This window comes from Glycine soja, chromosome 18 (genome assembly GCF_004193775.1).
Source record: "Glycine soja cultivar W05 chromosome 18, ASM419377v2, whole genome shotgun sequence".
Lineage (NCBI taxonomy): Eukaryota > Viridiplantae > Streptophyta > Magnoliopsida > Fabales > Fabaceae > Glycine > Glycine soja.
In genome coordinates, this window is record NC_041019.1 from 49,554,006 (window position 1) to 49,573,610 (window position 19,605).

The 19,605-nt window shown below is 29.5% G+C and overlaps 1 protein-coding gene across 1 annotated transcript; it reads right to left on the reverse strand.

Annotated features, from left to right (window-relative positions):
* Positions 1-14,442: 14,442 nt before the first annotated feature.
* Positions 14,443-18,349, reverse strand: LOC114396336 (serine/threonine-protein kinase AtPK2/AtPK19-like). Its single transcript, XM_028358250.1, has 7 exons — positions 18,273-18,349; positions 16,825-17,767; positions 16,423-16,505; positions 16,213-16,333; positions 15,953-16,126; positions 15,500-15,607; positions 14,443-15,060 (listed from the first exon to the last, which is right to left on the reverse strand). The coding sequence occupies exons 2-7, from the start codon at positions 17,476-17,478 to the stop codon at positions 14,761-14,763; spliced, it is 1,440 nt and encodes a 479-aa protein (XP_028214051.1). The 5' UTR covers positions 17,479-17,767; positions 18,273-18,349; the 3' UTR covers positions 14,443-14,760.
* Positions 18,350-19,605: the final 1,256 nt, after the last annotated feature.

Below are 19,605 nucleotides of genomic sequence, written 5' to 3' on the forward strand. Positions count from 1 at the left end.
AAAATACATAAATTTGTAAATACAGTTATCGAGTTTCAGACTTTCAGTTAAAATACAAAAAATTGTAATTAAAAAATATCTAAAGATATGATACATCGACATCAATATTTTCAAAACAGAAAGAAAATATATATTTCGAGATATGAAAACTCTGGACATTCAAACTTGAGTGGTCCTTGGCCTTTAGCTTTAGGAGCCCTCATTACCGTACTACAATTGTTCTACATATGTTACTCAACGTAGTTTCCTGGAAGATAGTATACGGGAAAAAAACAAGTGGAGGGTTCACAAGTCATCAAAAGGCAAGTCATTATCATGCATAAATCCAAACAGAGTCCATACGTTAAACTTTTTCTGAACCACAAATTAATTACACCAATTGAAGTGGTTCTTCATTAAATATGAAAAAGGAAACTAAAAAATAAACAAACTACAATAAGGAAAGAATATCCTTTTTTCCCTGTATATCTTGTGTGTTTACATATTTTTTGTTTTATCCATCAAAATTATTCATTAATGTTGCTTGGCATATGGAAGTAATTAATATGAAAACTACACAGATAATTTTCCACAAGTATCCCCCCCCCCCCCCCTAAAGTTTAAAACAAAGGAATGCTCCAAAAATTATTTATTTTGAAGAAACAACCTACATACATACATGGATGAATCATCAATTTGGCTAGTAAAGGAAAATAGAAGGTAAGTTGAATGATGAAGGAAAAAAGAAATAAAGAAAAGATTGCGGGTTCGATATCCTCAATTAACAAAACTAACGCTAATACAAAAAATTAATTGACACATAGATTGATCGGATAAAAATGTAAAACGTGCTCAAAACTAGAAAAGTCACATCAGACAAATGTAATTAAGTTTGATGAGTTAAAATTTGAGAAAATAAATTTTAACATAAAAAATGAAAATAATTAAGAGAAATGCTAACAACATACTTTCTAACATGTTGAGAATGAAACTACTTACACACTTAATAAGGAAGAAGATAGATGAAAGAAGAAGTAGTTTTTTTATTGATTACTTAATTGCACATACATTCACTTTCTATCTTGCAACACTCATACACAAGTGCCCTTTTATACATCACACATATAGACGCATATATCTAACTAACATTAATTGATTGGACGACACTCAGTGTATAATTCCAAGCCTTGGACTGGACAACACTCCTCTTGTGTCCATCAAATTAACTACTACTACTCCTTATCTTGAATGACTCAAAGAGATAACTCCTAACATATCTTTTAGATTTATGAATTTTTCTCCCTTTAAGGTCTTAGTAAAAATGTCTGCAACTTGTAGTTTTGTCTTGCAGTACTCCAAGATTAGTTTCCCTTTATTCACTTGATCTCTTAGAAAATGAAATTGTGTTTCTATGTGTTTGCTCCTTCCATGTGCAACAGGATGTTTAGCTAAGTTTATTGTTGATTTGTTATCCATAAATAACTTGACTTCTCCTGATTTCTTCACCTTGATTTCTTGCATCAATGTATCAAGCCATATAGCTTGACAAGCACTCACTCAAGCTGTGATATGCTCAACTTCACATAAGGATAAAACCACTACAAATTCCTTCTTCAAACACCAAGAGATTGGTGTTCCTCCGCACATAAAAACATAACTTGCAGTACTCTTTTGATCGGATTTGTCACCACACCAATCTGAATAAGAGTACCCAAGCAAATAAACTTTTGAGTTGTCACTCCCTATAGGAAATAGAATTCCATAGTCTAAAGTCCCTTTCACATAGTGAATTATTCTCTTGGCTATTAGTAAGTGAGGCATTCTTGGTGTCTCCATAAATATGCTTATTAATCCAACACTAAATTCTAAATTAGGTCTGGTGTTACATCGATATCTAAGTGATCCAACGATCTTCTTGAAGTAGGTAGGATTTATAAGTTCCTCATCCCCTTCCTTCTCAAGTGCCATTCTAGTTTCAACTGCTATAACAATTGAGTTACACTTGAACATGTTGAATTTTTTCAACAAATCAATTGCTTACTTGGTTTGGTGCATCATAGTACCATTATCTATTGTTTTGAATTCAATCCCAAGAAAGTAGGACAAGAGCCTTAGATCACTTATCTCAAACTCCTTTTTCATTTTCTTCTTGAACTCTTCAATCTCCCCTTCATTACTTCCAGTCACTTGTAAGTCATCTACATAGAGATAGACTATAAGCAAATTTGTACCGGTGACCACTTTCAAGACCTTTAGATACACTCCATGCTTAAATGCGCATTTAACAAAGCCTATTTGGTTTAGAAAATTGTCAATTCTTTTGTTCCAAGCACGTAGAGCTTGCTTGTCATAAGGTAGGTTGACAAGTTCCTATGTTTAATTCTTCTCAATAGAATTTAGCTCTTCTTCGTATTCACCCATTTGGGCTTGTGCATTGCTTCATCAAAGCTAATTGAGTCTGATGTAGAAAATAATGCATAATGCACCAATTCTCTTTTTGAGTTTAGTATAGAATTTGACACTACATCAAAGTCATGTAGGGTTGATGAAATTTGTTTGGTTCTGGTTGATCTCCTAAAACCAGTAACAACACTTGTGCTGGTTTTAACTTCATAAGCTTTATTAAGATCTATCAACTTTTTGGTTGAACCCTTCTTACTTTTTGTGTTCCAATCCCAACTCTTTGATTCATCAATCACGTATCTACTGATTACAATTTGTTTATGTCTTGGGTCATACAACTTGTAACCACCTGTAGAATGATATGCTACAAGAACCATCTGCTTACCCTTGTCGTCCAGCTTTCTCCTTAATTGATTTGGCACACATCTGAAGCATATAGAGCCAAACACTCTAAAGTGAGTCACATTTGATTTGGTGCATGCCCATGCTTGTTCTTGTGTCTTTCCACTTAACCTCTTAGTTGGACTTCTATTTGTAATATGAGTAGTAGTGGATGATGTTTCTCCCCATAAATAATTAGGAACTTTCTTACTCTTGAGTATGCTCCTTACCATATTCGTAATGGTTCTGCTCTTTCTCTCATCAGTGCCATTATGTTGCGGAGTGTACGATGGTGTTACTTCATGCATTATCCCTTCTGCCTCACAAAATTTTTGTAACACATCTGACACATACTCACCACCTCCATTTGTTCTTAACACTTTTATATGTTTGCCACTTTGTTTCTCAACCATCCTTTTAAACTTTTTGAACACATCAAATACATCACTCTTCCTTTTAATCAAGTAGATCCACACTTTTCTAGTTAAATCATCGATGAAGGAAACAAAATACCTATTTCCACCAAGAGATTTAGTTTGAATAGGGCCACAGACATCTGAATAGATCACCTCGAACTTATCCATTGATCTGGTTGAAACATTTTGCTTGAAGGTATTTCTAGTATGCTTGCACTCCAAAAATTCCTCACATACTTCACTTGATACTTGAATGTGTGACAACCCGTGCACTATATTATCCCATGTTCCAAAACATCAATTCCCACCTTAAAGGTTATGTTCCTTGAGTGAGGAGTCTTTAGAACCAGTCTTTTCTTCCTATCATACACCTTTATCACATTATCCCTCATTTTCATCACAAATCTTTTCTCCAACAATTGGCTAAGGCTTTGAAGATTACTCTTCATTCTTGACACAAATAGTACATTAGAAATGAAAGATTATTTTTCAATGAAACATTAATTACTTTTTTCACTTATATTATTTATAATATTAATGATAGATAACAAAATCTATAAATGAATTAATGATGTTACTACTCATTTTCATCTACCTATTGCTTTTTCTTGATATGTGTAAAACAACCTAGGACAACTATTATTTTGAGATGGGGGAGTAATAGATAAGAAGTTTATTATTTTACTATTTTTTTATTTTTATTCTTCTATAAATGAATATTAATTATTTATATTAATTAAAATTAGATATTATTTTACTAAACTTAAATGTCTTCACACATGTGAAATTTGAGTTGTTAAACGTGAGAGAATGAGAGACACCCCTAATAATACGGAGTAGGACATTAACAATATATTAAGACTGTCAGTAAATGACTATGGATCTAGAAAATTATCATATAATTCTTAAAGATAAATAGTTTCATCTAGTTATAATTACTCAACTAAACATTAGGCTTTTGGTGATCTTTCTCGTGAAGATTGTCTACTTAATGGAATTTGAATCTAACACCTATAAAAAAGATGATACTTCATACCAGATCTTTAACTACTTGTTAATTTGTATCTGTTGTAGCACACATATGTTGTGAAAGTAATTCAATGACTCTCATGATTAATAGAGACCCCTTAACAATCATCTTTATAAATATTTAAACTTCATTTTTCTGAGCTTAATTAGGTTACTACCATAACCAACCTTAATTAATTTGTAGTGGTGAGAACTTTATGCCCCCGTTTCATTAGCATTGCTGTTATAGTGCATGTTTTTAATTACGTAAGCCACCTAATGTATGAAACATAAATTTTTATATGCAATATTTATACTTTGGACTCCAGCGTTTGTCATGCAGTAAGACAGACAACATCGATATTGGCTAATAAGATAAACAACAGAGTAAAATAGAAGGTTAGACGAACTTTCAATTTTGACTTCGAAAATTGTCCCAATCTACTCATCAAGAGCCTCTTTATTCTCAAGGGCCACATACTGTTTAAGCCTACGATTAAATCGTTAGATTCCAAATGCTTGCTACTAATATTAACATATTTTTTTAACCGAATGAAATATATAAAATACTAATTAAATGCATTAAGCATCACTACCCCTTAATTAGTACAGTACAAGTTTTGCTACGTTCAAGTAAAGCCTAAAAGGACATGTTCCGGAATGGCATCTATAGAAAATTTATGGTGTTTGTTTTCTATTTTTGAAAATTATATTTTCCTACAAACAAAAGAAAATATTTGAAAATAATAGTTTAAAAAATCTATTTTTAAAACCAATATCTCTTTTTGAGTTTTTTAAATAAAAATAGAACATCTTTATATTTTTGTTTATTAATTACGTTCTTTCCTTACACGGTCTCCTCTTCTGTTTTCTTTTTTTTTTTTTTGCTAAATCTCCTCTTCTTCTCCTACTCTTACTCTTCAAGAGTTAATTTTTGAAAATTATTTTCTATTTTTTTTTAAAAAAACTAACAATTAAAAAATACAATTAAGCGCACCCTCAATCTTGATGGTTTGTCTCTTTAATTAATTTAAAACTAGAAGTAACCATTCTGACGTACAAGTGCTTGACATGGCAAGTATAAAAATAGTAAAAACAATAAATAATTACTTTTTATTACTAAAATAAAATGATTATTTATTAAATAAAAAATACTAAAAATGAAAAACTAAATGCACTTCTAGTTCTTTCTGTAATCGGCCAATTTTAATACACTAATATCATTTTTATCTGACAGTATGCATTGTTATATATTATTTTGTTTTTCTTTTGTCATTATGTATATAGAGACTAGAGTTATGTTTTTATATTCATACTTAGAGTGACATAATATTTTTAAAAGAGTTTAATAGTGATGTAATCTTAAACAGTTGTTCAATCATAATTAATTATAAATATAGTTTTTAAAATAATTATTATAAAAATTAATAAATTTATCATACATAAAGTATAAATAATAAATGATGATTAGATGATGATTTGTATAATCTTTTTTCTCTTTTTAAAATTCCTAAGTACTTGTCTTCGAGGATCTTCGAAGACTAGGGAGTGCAATAACTAAGAGGGATTGATTCCTTTAATAATCAGTATCTTAATTCTTCAAAGATGGAATAACAAATCACAAAAAGGAAACAACTACACGAAAATGACGAAACCTTCTCCCTAGATTCCATTCCACATTAGTGGAATCCCTCCCATTCCTTTAAGGTCAATATAGAAGGGATGCTACAAACCGTTAAAGCTAGCCAAGTATTTTGATTATTAATTAATTCCACAAGAATCCAAAAATGTCTACTAAAAATGTGCAATGTGGGATCAAAAACTTTAAAATACAATAGTGACGATTGATTTTGTCTTGTGCAACGTGCATATGTTAGATTGGAGACCATTTATTAAGAAAAAAAAAAGTATTGATGATATTAAAAGTACAAGAATTATTTAATATTTATTTATTTTTAAGTAATTAAAAGTTTTTAAAAGAATGGATTTATAATATCCCTTAGTTCATCTATGTCGTGCATATGGTTGAAAAAAAATTATTGTTCTGGATAGGTCTTATAGTCTTATACCCAAATAATCTTGTTAATGGCCAAACGCCTATCAAATATAATAATAATATTAATAATAATAATAATAATAATAATAATAATAATAATAATAATAATTATTATTATTATTATTATTATTATTATTATTATTATTATTATTATTATTATTATTATCTCTTACTTTCTTAATTCTTTTTAATAAATATGCATATTAAAATTTAAAAATAAACTTCAATTTTTTTTAAAAAAATGTTATTTTATTTTGATGTTCATAAATTTATTTTTTACTTAAAAAGAACGTGGGGCTGCGTACATTATATAAAATCAATTCTACTTGCAGCGATATTTTATGCTTGAAGATTTTTTATTTTTTTTTTTTGAGGAAATTTTATGCTTGAAGATGTTACCCCTATTTTGTGCTTTTATAATTTCTCTAAACTTTAATGTAGTTTATTGAAATTAATTTTGTCATAAGTTAACTAAACGTGAAGGACTTAGTATAGATTTAAAATACAATGTGACAATGACAATAAATGAATAAAAATAATGATGATGTCAATGAGTATGACACTGCCCTCTTTTCAAATTTGGAACGTTAATTAGGAGTCACAAATTTATTATTTTAAATTCAAAACATCATTTGAAATTCGGGCCCTACACTATGATTACAACAGCTATTCATTGTTTTATGGTGAAGCATTTGTGAAAATAACATTACTAATTTATTCCTTGTTTTATGAATATTATAACATCACCAACTCATGCCAGCACACCAACAATCGTTGATATGAAAGAAATAGATTCTTCTTTCATTTCGTTGAGAATTTAGATTTGGGGCCCCAATAAATTTGGGCCATTCAGTATATGAAATGGATTTAATGCTAGACAGTGATAGATTTGCAAGCCTCTTTACTATCAAAGTGAGTGGGTGGTTGTTGGCCCCTCACTTTGTAATACTAATATAGTGAAAGATGAGCATACACTTAAATTTTAGATGGAGGGATGATAGGGAACACTCTCTAATTGTTTTTATAGAGATAAAATCTTATATTACTTACAGAGTTTGAGATTTAGAATAATTTATATATATTTTTCTCTCCTAACCTACTACTGAGGTATCTTTTAATCGGACCAAAATTATGACAATTTTTTTATCCATGTCAAAACACTAACACAATTTTATTGATATAAACTTAGGATAAAGATTTATTAAGAAGTGAAATTTATTAAAATTTGACAATGAACAAGAGTGTATTAGAGGAAAATTACTAGGTAATCTGAGATTACCAAGTGTTTTAATTAAAAAATAAAATCAACAATTGACTGCACCTCATGTATCGATTAATTAGAGACGGAGTGATCTAAGATTACATATAATTTTTTGTGTTTAGAAAATATTTTTCTAGTATTTCTTTTTTAGATGTATTAATTGTTAATTTTTTATATCTTTAATTTATTTGAAATTCTACTAATTAATAAGATATCCGCTTATTTTTCATGCAAGTGGATATATATATATATATATATATATATATATATATATATATATTGGTCTATATATTAACAATATTATAAGTCACATTTATTGATGAGAAAAAGTATCCATTAAATTATGAGTAGTGTTATGAAATATAAACATCACTTAATCACTTAATTTGGAATATTTCTAGAAAAAAAATGAATTTGTGACTTTATTAATTAAAATTAACTGATTTAACAATTTTTGTTGATGTTGATAAACTAATTATTATTTTTTATATAGGATAAGAGGTAATAATATTAATGACACCTCCATCAACCGAAATGGAGACAGCATGTAACCCGAATCACTTTTTCTTAGCCAAATTAAGTTCTATAAGATATTTCAGCTGAATATATCTCCTATAAGATAAGATTTTATTAAATTTTCAAAACTTCGAGATCAATGGACCACCTTCTATAAGATAAGATTTTATTAAATATGTGCAACACTTAGGGATCAATGGACCACCTATATTGCCTTGCTCGATGTAATTTTTGTGCCAAATTGGAACACTTCAAACATTAATATATTAAGTCTTAAAAAATTAATATATTTAGAGAACTACTCCATGAGAAATAAAAATAGAAATAGATTAGGTTAAGTCAATTTTTATTTTAAGGATGTATTTGGATAAAAAATTAATTAAGAACTTATTTAATAAACTCTTATTTATGTTATAAATTTAATAATAAAATTTATTGAAATATTTTTTTAAAAAAAAAAGAAGCAAAACAAGCAATTCTTTCATAGCGATAGGAGAACATCCATCACAACTAGGAAGCACATAATTAAAGAGCAAACAATCAAGTAATCAACAAATGTTTTGTTCTCTCACAAATTAACAACTAGACATTTCACATCCTCACATAACATATCAATTATATTCAAGACATTTAAGAATCTCATAGGCCGAATTTTCTCATTATTAACTCAACCCACAACCAGAAAGAATCACTTTCAATTATGTTCTAGGTCACTACTAAACTCACATCGTCTCATAAATCAAATAAAACAAAGCAAAGCAAAATATGTTAGCCTAAAAACAACAAGACCCAACAGATAACTCCCCAATGTCAGCCTAACATCCTTTCCTACTTGAGAACCTTTTTTACATTTTAAGGGTTTATATAGGTGTGAAGCACCAAAATACAACAAAAAGTCATTACCAACAAGTACTCCCGAATCAAGGGATTTGATGTGAAGGTGTCTTTCACACACAATCACACAGGAAACACTATGCTCAAACAGAGCCATATATGAGTAAGTCTAGCAAACATAAGATACACACACTCTCAATTCCTCACCTACTTCCTCATTTCCTACAAACATTGACTAAGGCATTGGAGTTCATGGAAATGAGCACGCCGAGCTTGGCTTATAGAGATTCTAATTTTCTTTTTATTGTATATTCTTCTTTTTAGGCTAATACAAAACAAATTATAATAAGAAAAATATGTTTTTTTCCTTTAAAATAATAAATTTAATTTTCGTCTCTCCAAAAACTTTCATTTGATTAGTGGATTGTTGACATCCCTTACGAAATGTCACATCAGCATTGCACCTTTGAACATTTTGGTGACATGGCTGCCAAGTGTGATTCGCACGTCACACTTGGGGGTTGTGGAGTGCTAATGTCATGGAGGAATAAGAGGGTGAAGTGGTTGTGGTACTTATATCTTTGGTGGGTGTGAACCTGATTGGAATGTATTCTTAGGGGTTTTATTCACTTAGCATAAGGCATGCTCTTTTGTACTTGTTTTTTCCGTTTGAATCTCAGTCCATGCTCTTCCTTTAGGAGTATATGCTATGATTCATGCTTGTATCCTATCTTCTTTGCACTTCTTGTGCTTATCTATAATTAATTATTTGGTCGATTAAAAAAAATGATTGCTCCATGACAAATGAATTCATTTTTTTCCTAAGAAAAAATAAAAATTCGACTTTAGTTCATATAAAACTTAAAATTTTCATTTTAATCCTTATAAAATTTATAAGTTTGATTTCAGTCCTCGTAAAATTAAAAAAATAATATTATAGTCCTCATAAAATTAAAAGTTTAATTTTTAGTCCTTATAAAATATTATCTTTTCATTTTAATATAACATATTAAACAATATTAAATAAAAATAACATAATATTCATAACTTAATAATACTATTGGTTCTGTAAAAAAAAACTTAAAAATATTATTGGTAGAGTGAGGGGTGTCAATCAATTTATTTTTATTCTTACACAACCTATAATTTTGTTAAAGTGAGTTATGTGAACTCAAAACTATTGTGATCAAGACCCAAAAATACATAAGATAATATTGGCCCAACTCAATTTATTAACATAATATATAACATTTACATTACGTATAATCTTGTTAAAAATATTATGTATCTAATATACTTTTGACCAAATTTGAGAGTTAAATATCATCATGGCAATTGCTAAATACAATTCCCTTATTTGCCAAAAATGTACCTTTTTTTTCCTTCTCAAAATTAACCCTTTTCCATAAACTAAATTCTGGAAAGTGAAATTTTAGCACTTTTGGAAACTACTTTTTTGAAGTATTATAACACTTTTTGGAAACTATTTTTCGAAAGTCTACCAACGAATCCTTTCTCACAGTACACCACCGTCGAGTATCATGGTCGTCAATACCGCCACGGTGTCCCAATGTTTCTCTTTGTTGTTGATATGTGCATAACTAAAGAAGAGCAAGTTTCATCTACGTTGTTGAGGTAAGTGAAATCTCATATCAAGTAGAAGTGGGAAAGTTAAGCACCATATATAAGTGAAAAGAAAATTCATAAACTTGAATCTTGAGGTTTTGGGTTAAAGTGTAGTGTCAAATTCTCTAGTTGATTTAATTCAATTAAGACCTTTATTTTAACATTTTTTTAATTAATTATCATATTGAAATTTTAACTTCACATATATGATTTAATGAGATTTGTCATTAATGGAAGATTATTAATTTTTAAAACTTAATATTTTTATATTTTTTAATAAAAGATAATTATAATTAAACTTGAACCTTAAGGTTTTGGGTTAAAGTATGGTGTCAAATTCTCTAGTTGATCTAATCCAATTATGACCTTTATTTTAACATTTTTTTAATTAATTATCATGTTGAAATTTTAACTTCAAATATATGATTCAATGAGAATGGAAGATTATTAATTTTTAAAACTTAATATTTTTATATTTTTATAAAAGATAATTATAATTAAATATCATTTGATTTACTATTTTTATTAAATAGGCATAAAGAAAACTAATAAAATAAGAGATAATATAATATAATTATTCCAAAATAGTAATTGTTCTCAGTTATTTATTGATATTGCTCTAGTGTTCTTGTTCTCTAGACAACAACAACAATGATAATAATAATTATGATATACAATTTTAATTATACTAGATGAGAGTGTTCAATATAATGCCATTAAGTTAATCAATTGAAATCTTCAATAATATCACCAAATTAAAATTAATATTTTTAAATCATTAAAAATATTATCTTAAAATAATTAACAACTATATCTATTTAATAAAAATTACAACATTTCAACAAATTTAAAATAAATTTTAATTTTGATAATAAATACAATTAAAAATTACTACATATTAACATTATATCAACAATGAATAAAATAAACAATAAATTCTTATAATTATATATTGTTATATATTCATATTTATTATTTTTATATTCTTTTTGAATTTATATTTTTCATATAAGAAAAATAGACTTGAAAAGAAAAAATAAATGCTTAATCATTTTTTCTCTTATTTCATATTAATTATGTTAGTGAGAAATTATATAAGTGTGAAATTACTTGCACCATTATTGAAAAAAATTCATAACGATTGTTACGATTATGTTGTATAAAATTAGACTTATATCTTTAATAATTTTAGAGTTAAGTTAATAATTTAATATTATTATTTTTTTCTCTTATTTAAATGTTAAAAAATATGAAATATATAGTTTATAAGAAAATATTTGATAAATTACTTTAATAATCTATAATGTTTGATATATTTTATTTTATAATGATAATCCCGTGACAAAATTGAGAATTAATATGCTTAATTTAAAAAAAATCCTACAATACTTCAAAATTTCATTTACAATTTACAAATAAGATTGTTATCAGTTTATAATTTATTTTATAAACATCTTATGACACACAAGTGCAATAAATTTTAATTTAAATAAGTATAAATTTATATTTACTATTTTTCTTTTGAATTTATACATTTCATATATGTATTACATCACTATTATTACTTACTTAGAGTCTTGGAGAAAGAATAAATCATGACAAATTTTATCTGACTTAATATTTTTAAAGATAATTTATGTTCAATTAAAAGTACTGTTAATTTTTTTTGTTCAATTTAATGATATTGAGTATTTAAAAATGATAAATCTATTTATTTACATTTTTTTAAAATAATACTAGATACAACTAACATTAAGTACAAACTCATGTATCACCCGGTATAATAGTTAGTGTGAATATACATTAATCTGAAATGGTCAAACTAATTGACCTAAAAAAAATAAAAATGGATGACTTTGAATAAACGAGTGTTTTAATTCAATTTCTCTTCTTGATTTCTAATTTTGGCGGATTTGTCATTGGACATGTTGCTGACGGGGAAGATTAGCATGGTTAAGAAGCAAGAGAGCGATGAGATTGGACAAAGCAGGGACGGATTAAGGACTTAAGAGGCCTAAAGTAAATTTAAGATTGAGACCTTTTATTTACTCATAAAATAGTTTATTAAAATTATCATTATTTTATTTAAAATTAATTTTTTGAGCTTTTTGTGATGCAAAATTATTAATTAAATTATCGTAATTAATTTCATTTAACATTTCAACTCACGTTATTACTCATTAATTGTTACGTACGGTACCAATAAAAAAATAACAGTAACTTATAATATTTTAATTAAAATTTATTTTTAAATATAATTTTACAATAATTTTTTTTTAGGTATATTAGTACTTAAAAAAAATTGAGGCCTTTTTTTTAGGGTCTAAAACCCTTGCTTGGGCCTTAAGCCGGCCCTAGAACAAGGAAAAAAATGAAGAAAATGATGAATGAAAAACAAGATATTGTACGATATGGATAAGATATTATACACATACGCGCAAATAAAATAAGACATTGTAGACGATTAAGATACACATGTCCAAAATAATCCTAATTTCTAACAAATTAAAGGAGAGATACTAGTTTACTACACTTCCCCTCCAAAGTTGTTTTAAGTAGAATTTGATGTTTAAAATCCAAGATGTGTTTTAAGTCGTGCTCGCATTGCTCTTTGTTTGAGATATCTGTTTGGCATTTGAAGACTCCACGTTGCTCTCAAAACACGAAGCCTAAGTAAGGTGTGAAGCTCTGCCTGATTTCCATGGTCGTGTGCGCATTGTTATTCCAATTCACGAATGCGATGCTCGATGGGATGAAGCTTGCTTTTCCATTCGGCAATGAACTTGTGAATGTGGAGTTCAAGGATGCGCTGCAGGAGACGTTGCTGGCAGAACTCAACGCGATCAAGAAAAAATCGGAGAGTGAGAATTGAGAAATTAATTGGCCTAGGTTATGACCCAAATGAGGGTAATTTCATTTGGAATTTAACAAATGGGGTGACTTTTGAATTAATTTCAAAGTGGGGGTAAGTCTTAAGAATCCCCACGACTTTGGAGTAAGTAGAAATTTTATTATATTTTTAAATTTTTTTTTGTATAGTCTCACAACTTCAAAGTTATGCAACATTTTTTTTATTTATTTATAACTAAATTTTCAACAACTCTAAAGTCATTTTTAATTATGTGACTTCTCTATTTTTAATTTTTTTAATGTTTTTATATTTTTGTTACTCATATTAACAAATAATATTAACACATTCATCAAATAATATTAAAGTCATTTTTAATGTTTGTTACATTTATCAATTAAGTAAACTAATAATTTGTGTGATTTGATAGTATTATTAATTAATTTTATTTAATAAAATTACTTTAATATTAACAACATAAAATAATTTAATAATAAAAATATTGTTCAAATGAAAACAACATAATATATTAATATAAATTAATATAAATTGAGCAATACAAATTAAACAAACATAACATTGAAAATTAGACATCAATTTATTTGTTTGGATAATTATTATGTCATTTAGTTTTACATAATAAGTATTTTTAGGCCTATTTGAAATTGTTTTGTACCTCTACCTATTTGAAATTAGGAAATTCGTTTGTAAAAAAATATTAAAGTCATTTTTCTTAGCTCTCAAGAAAATGGAATGAAAATAATGATGATAAACTTTGTAAATCCAAACTCTCGTTATTAATATTTTTTTCTTAAACAAATCTATTTGTAATACTGTTTTATTTAAATTTAAGTAAATTTAAGTCTTTTATTTCCATCATTCTTTTCTAATTTGCACTCATCTTCTTCATTCTTTAACGACATGTGTGTCTTTATTTGTTTGTTATATTTCTTTAATTCTTATTCGATCCAAAAACCTTAAATCTGATCTCCGAAGTAAATTTAAAAATTTAATCAGTCATTAAAGAAACAAAAAGCATGGGAAGAGTATTAATTGTTCCTTTCATTGATGCCCAAGACAGCAGAGCTTGCCAAAACAGTTGTAAGAGGAGAAATTACTTAAAATTTAAAGTAATTGCAATTATCTTTTCAATCTTCATTTCCAAATCATAAAGCTGGTTATTTGCAAAAAAATTCTTAATTCCTATGGCAAATAATGCTATGCAAATCATTTTATGTCCCTAATAGAAGATACCACTTATAAATAAAGTAATTTATTTTCTGCATACATGACAGCTCAATACATTTGCAGAGAGCCGCAGCAAGGCGCACATAATAAGTGAATGAACCCACAACCTGCAAAGTTCACACAAGTCAAGGGCACATGAAAATGTTTCATGTTGGCATCTTAAGCCAACGCCATTTCAAGCTGGCTAGTAAGCAGGGTTATTCCTTTGAAGAAAAGAGGCTGCAGGCCTCACATAAGAGAAATCCTTAAAGGGGTTTCCACCATTTGGGCTGGCAGCTGGTGAGTCCACAACAGGCATATCAGTCCAGCGCTTCTCAAAGTTGGCAACACAGTGCACACCAGCTACTTCTGGCCTAAAGCTTGGTTGGATTTCTCTTGCTTCCAACTTTCTCCAATTGATTGGTTTAAACCACTTGTGGCTTTTAATTTCCTCAACACCCCGAGGTCCACAACCTAAGCGCCTAGCTTGTTCCTTCTGTAGCAGCTGTAACAGGGATAATCGTCTTAGATTAACTTCTGTTAACTACTAAAGTAGCAATAGTAGAAAAGCTCAAAATAGAATGCAAATCAAGGAATTGACATCTCTTGTAAAGAAAAAAAATTATGAATTTTTCGACAGCATTTCAAGAAAAGATAAATTCATCTTTGGATATGATAAAAAAAAAAAAATCAATCCTTTTAAAGTCAATGAAGAAAAAGCTCATAACATGTGCATTAGTGATCATGCTCCAAAGAAACACTAATTATTCTAAGACCCTTCAAGGTAGGGCAATTAAACATCTCATAGGCATGCCTCTATTGACAATAGTATTTTAAAACGGAAAAGTTATCTAGAGCTTATTATGTGCCAAATAATCATGAGATTTAGATGAACTGTTCCAGAACAATCAATGGAAATATCTTCTTTGTGGACTACTGATTACCCCTTTCAACAGTGAATGTGCTTCACTTGACAAAAATGCTGGCAGCTTAATCTTGTCTTTAACTATCTTCTGCTGAATTTTGTCACGGTTTCCACCACAGAAAGGCGGCTGCAAAGGAGGTGAAACAACATAAACAACTATTTTAGCAACTCCAAAAGGACCTAGCAGTTATTCAGTTCCCAAGCCATTACAACTTACAAGCATAACAAACTCTTAAATTACAACTTCTAAGCTTGAAAGCAATTAGTTAAATTCAATAAATTGAATATTTATACAGTTAAACTTTAAAGATATGAGCATTGTATTAATGAATAAAAAAATGCATTAGCATTTACAATCAACCAAGAAGGTACACTATTATCCTATAGCCAATTAAACATTTAAAAAACCTTGCGATCATAACTCTATCAGAAAAACCAGTCTTACAAATTAACAAGGAACAAAGAAGCAAACCTTTCCAGTAAGCATCTCAAACAGTAGAACACCTACACTCCACCAATCAGCAGCCTTATCATGGCCTTTGCCAAGAATAATTTCAGGTGCCATGTACTCTAATGTACCACACATCGAATTTGATCTTGTACTCTCTTCAAATTGTTTAGCTAAGCCAAAATCAGTCAACATAACCTAGTAGATCAACAAAGAAATAACTGTTCAGTTACTACAGGTTTCTCAGTCACAATGAAAAACATGAGGGAGGGAGGACAGAGTACATGGCCATCAGCATCCAGTAGGATATTTTCAGGCTTTAGATCCCTATGCATTATTCCATTTGCATGGAGATGGGAAACTGCAGAAACAATCTCAGCTGTATATATGCGTGCTAGATCCTCTCTGAACATTCAACAAAAGAGAACCAGAGATTAATCCTGCAGATTAAAAACAAAAACAGAAGAAACAAAAAACCTTAAAGTTAAACTCACCTGAAAAGGCCTTGGTGATAAAGCTGGAAAAAGAGATGGCCCCCATTTACAAAATCCAGCACAAGATACAGTCTGTATTTTGTCTGAAAGAGCATAAAGAAGAAACACATCACTTTTAATTTCTATGAATGCGGACTATTTTGTTTTATATGCCAATTAACAAGAGAAAGCACTTTACTTACAAAGAAAACAATTCTGGATATAGAAGTAATTAAAAAATATATCCATTACTTAAACTAACACTGTTCATTTGGATTTTGGGTAACATACAATTATAGATACTATAGCCGGAAGAAATGAAATGAAAATGGCATTGCATATGGAAAGCTACATCACAAAAGACAGATCACCGTACAAAGACAAGCAGTTAAAAACCGTTATTACACATTCGAAATTAAGTACCTGAAAAGAGTATCTGAGTTGAACAACAAATGGGTGTTCTATCTTTGTCCAAATATCCCTCTCAGCTTTCATGTATTCAGCATGGTTCTTCTCCATAATCTTGTCCTTCCGCATAACCTTCATAGCATATATTTCAGAAGTACCCTTTTTCCTCACCTGATAAACTTTTGCAAATGCACCCTGCCCAACAACCTTCAAAATCTCGAAATCGTCAATGCTAACTCTGTGGATCTTCATGAGATTCCCATCTTCATCTTTCAAAGATTCCTCAACAAAGGAAGATTCTTTGATGTCTTTAGTGGCCTCTCCATTGACATGCTCCACTAGTTCCAATGAATCCTCAGTCTCATGTATGGTGAGTTTGCCAAGCTTAAGTGATTGACTAACACAAGTTGAAGGGCCAACCAGAGAATGTGAGCGAGTGTAAATCACTGGTGGGTCATCATACACCAGCTCGTTCACTTCTTCTATAGGCTCACTGGTAGTGGAATCAATGTTATTCAAATCTAACGTAACAGGACCAAAGACATCAGAGAAATCCAGCTCAATATGCTCTGTGTTCACAGTATCAACAAGCTTTGCAGGAAAGAGTAACTGAGTCTGAGACGGTTTGTAGCCAGCCACAGTAAAAGCAGAAAACTGAGAGGACACCATTTCTCACACCACTCAACAATAAGGGATCTAAATATGCTGCTGCTGACGACCAAACTAATAAAGACTATAGGTTAACCACCCCGAAGTTTCCCAAAACCTCCACCCCCGATGGATTCCTGTCAATGGCCTGAATCAAGAGAAAGTTGATGTAGGCAAATGGAGTTCCCAAAAATTTTGGCAGCAAGCAGAGCAAAACCCAGCAGAAGAGGTCGTTGTTCTTGTTTCCCGCAACACAGGAAACGAAGTATGCTCCAGTGGTTGTTGAACTCATGAAGATCCAATTGACAAGCTGCTTGTCAGCTCACCCGGAAACAGAACAAAATTGAAAAAACCAAGTCACAACCACAAAAAGCTTTGTTACCATAAGCTAACCTAATCACAATATATAGCAGAAACAGCACTTCCATAAATTACACATCACAATTCGCAACACCTAAATAAGAAATTCAAATTCCAAATTCATTTCAATTTCCAATTTACAATATTTATAACATCAGAAATGAAAAATAAAGTAAATATCGATTCTTGCATCATCCAAGAAAGCTATTTAGAATTAAATAACTGAAATCGATATAAACGGGAGCAGATAGCGAGATCTAACTGAAAATTCCGAAACACTGAATCACGGAGCGGTCACAAAGCGCGAAATTAGGTTAGGGTTATAAACTTATCATCAAACAAAAGAGTAACAGAACAAACAATTAACAAACAGAATTGAAATTGAAGGAGATCTAAGCGATGAAATCAAAATTAAAAACAAAAAGAAAATGTTATGAGAGAGAGAGGGTTAGTACCAGGGAAGGGAATTGGGAAGGGGCAGTGAAAGGAATGCGTTGTTTTGAGGAATATTTGACTCCGCCGTGAGGGACTCGTGTCGCCACTTATAGCATCGTTGAACAATTTATGGTTGTCTTTCTGTTGTTCTTGGACACGTGGCGTTATGTGAGTGGGTTGTGACAGAGTGGATTTTGGAGAAGGTGGGTGCGTGGACCGTGGGCTCGCCTCGCTCGTAGGGGATGCGAATATACTCTTCCTTGAGCTACTATTGGGCTCTGGAGATGGCGCTAGGCCCACTTGTTTTTTTGTTTCGCTTTTTTAGGGAATTTAAATGATTTGCAACAATTCTGAAGAAAAACAAAATTCAGCAACGAAAACAGATAGATTGAATGCTGAAACATGTGAGTGCTGTTGACTTGTTATTGTTGTGATAAAAGTCGTAATAACATTAGGCTTAGCAAATAAGTAAATGTTAATCAGTATCCTAATAATAAAAGTTGATAACTTATAATTGTTGTACCGTATGTGAACTAAGTGATAAATAAATGAAATTATAATTAATATATGGTGAGAAGCTAAAATATATTTGAAAAATGATTGTAAATATAAAGTATGCTGCATTATTAGAATTATCCTTTAATGATTTAAAATACAAAAATGAAATTTTATCCTAATAACCCCAAATAGAGCACCTAGGAAGAAAATTCTCACACATCAACAATATAAAACCAACATTTCCTGCTTCATTTGGTTGAGAAATGGTAGAAATAGGACGGGGGGAGAGAGAGAGAGAGTAAAAAAAGAAAAAAAAATGAATGTATTTAATAGTGGAGGAACGAAGGAGGAGAGAAATAAAAATATTTGGATCTCTAACTTTATGTTTCTTTGAGAGTTATAATGTTAACATGATGATCAAAGGAAAAAGCATGAATTTAAGAAATTTTGAGTTTGAATTTTTTCTCCTCATAAAAACTAACAAATTACATTTATTAGGTGAAAAAATATTTGTATATTTCTCTCCAAAACAGTAAACAGGAAAATGCAGCAGAAAAACTATTCAATGACGAGAGAAACATAATCAAGATTGTCTACAAGCTATTAACCGAAATGATATTTATATGTGAAGATAATTGATTATGGTACAATAAAAAAAAAGAGATTTTTTATTAAATAAATAATTTAATTTTTTTATTTCTCTTCTACTTATTTCTTTTTTATTTTCTCTAAAATTAAACACTTTAATTTTCATAACTATTTTTATTCACTTTATTTCTCTGTTCTGTGTTTCTATATCTATCTTATTTCTCTTATTTTCTTACAAAGACACTAACAATTGAAATTTACCACCAT

Excerpts from the sequence above, each read along its gene's own strand:
- LOC114396336 (XM_028358250.1), bottom strand. The coding sequence starts at position 17,478 with ATGGTGTCCTCTCAGTTTTCTGCTTTTACTGTGGCTGGCTACAAACCG. Across the intron at positions 16,506-16,824 it reads AACTCAGATACTCTTTTCAG|ACAAAATACAGACTGTATCT; the intron begins GTACTTAATTTC and ends ATGCTCTTTCAG. Across the intron at positions 16,334-16,422 it reads TATCACCAAGGCCTTTTCAG|AGAGGATCTAGCACGCATAT; the intron begins GTGAGTTTAACT and ends TTGAATGTTCAG.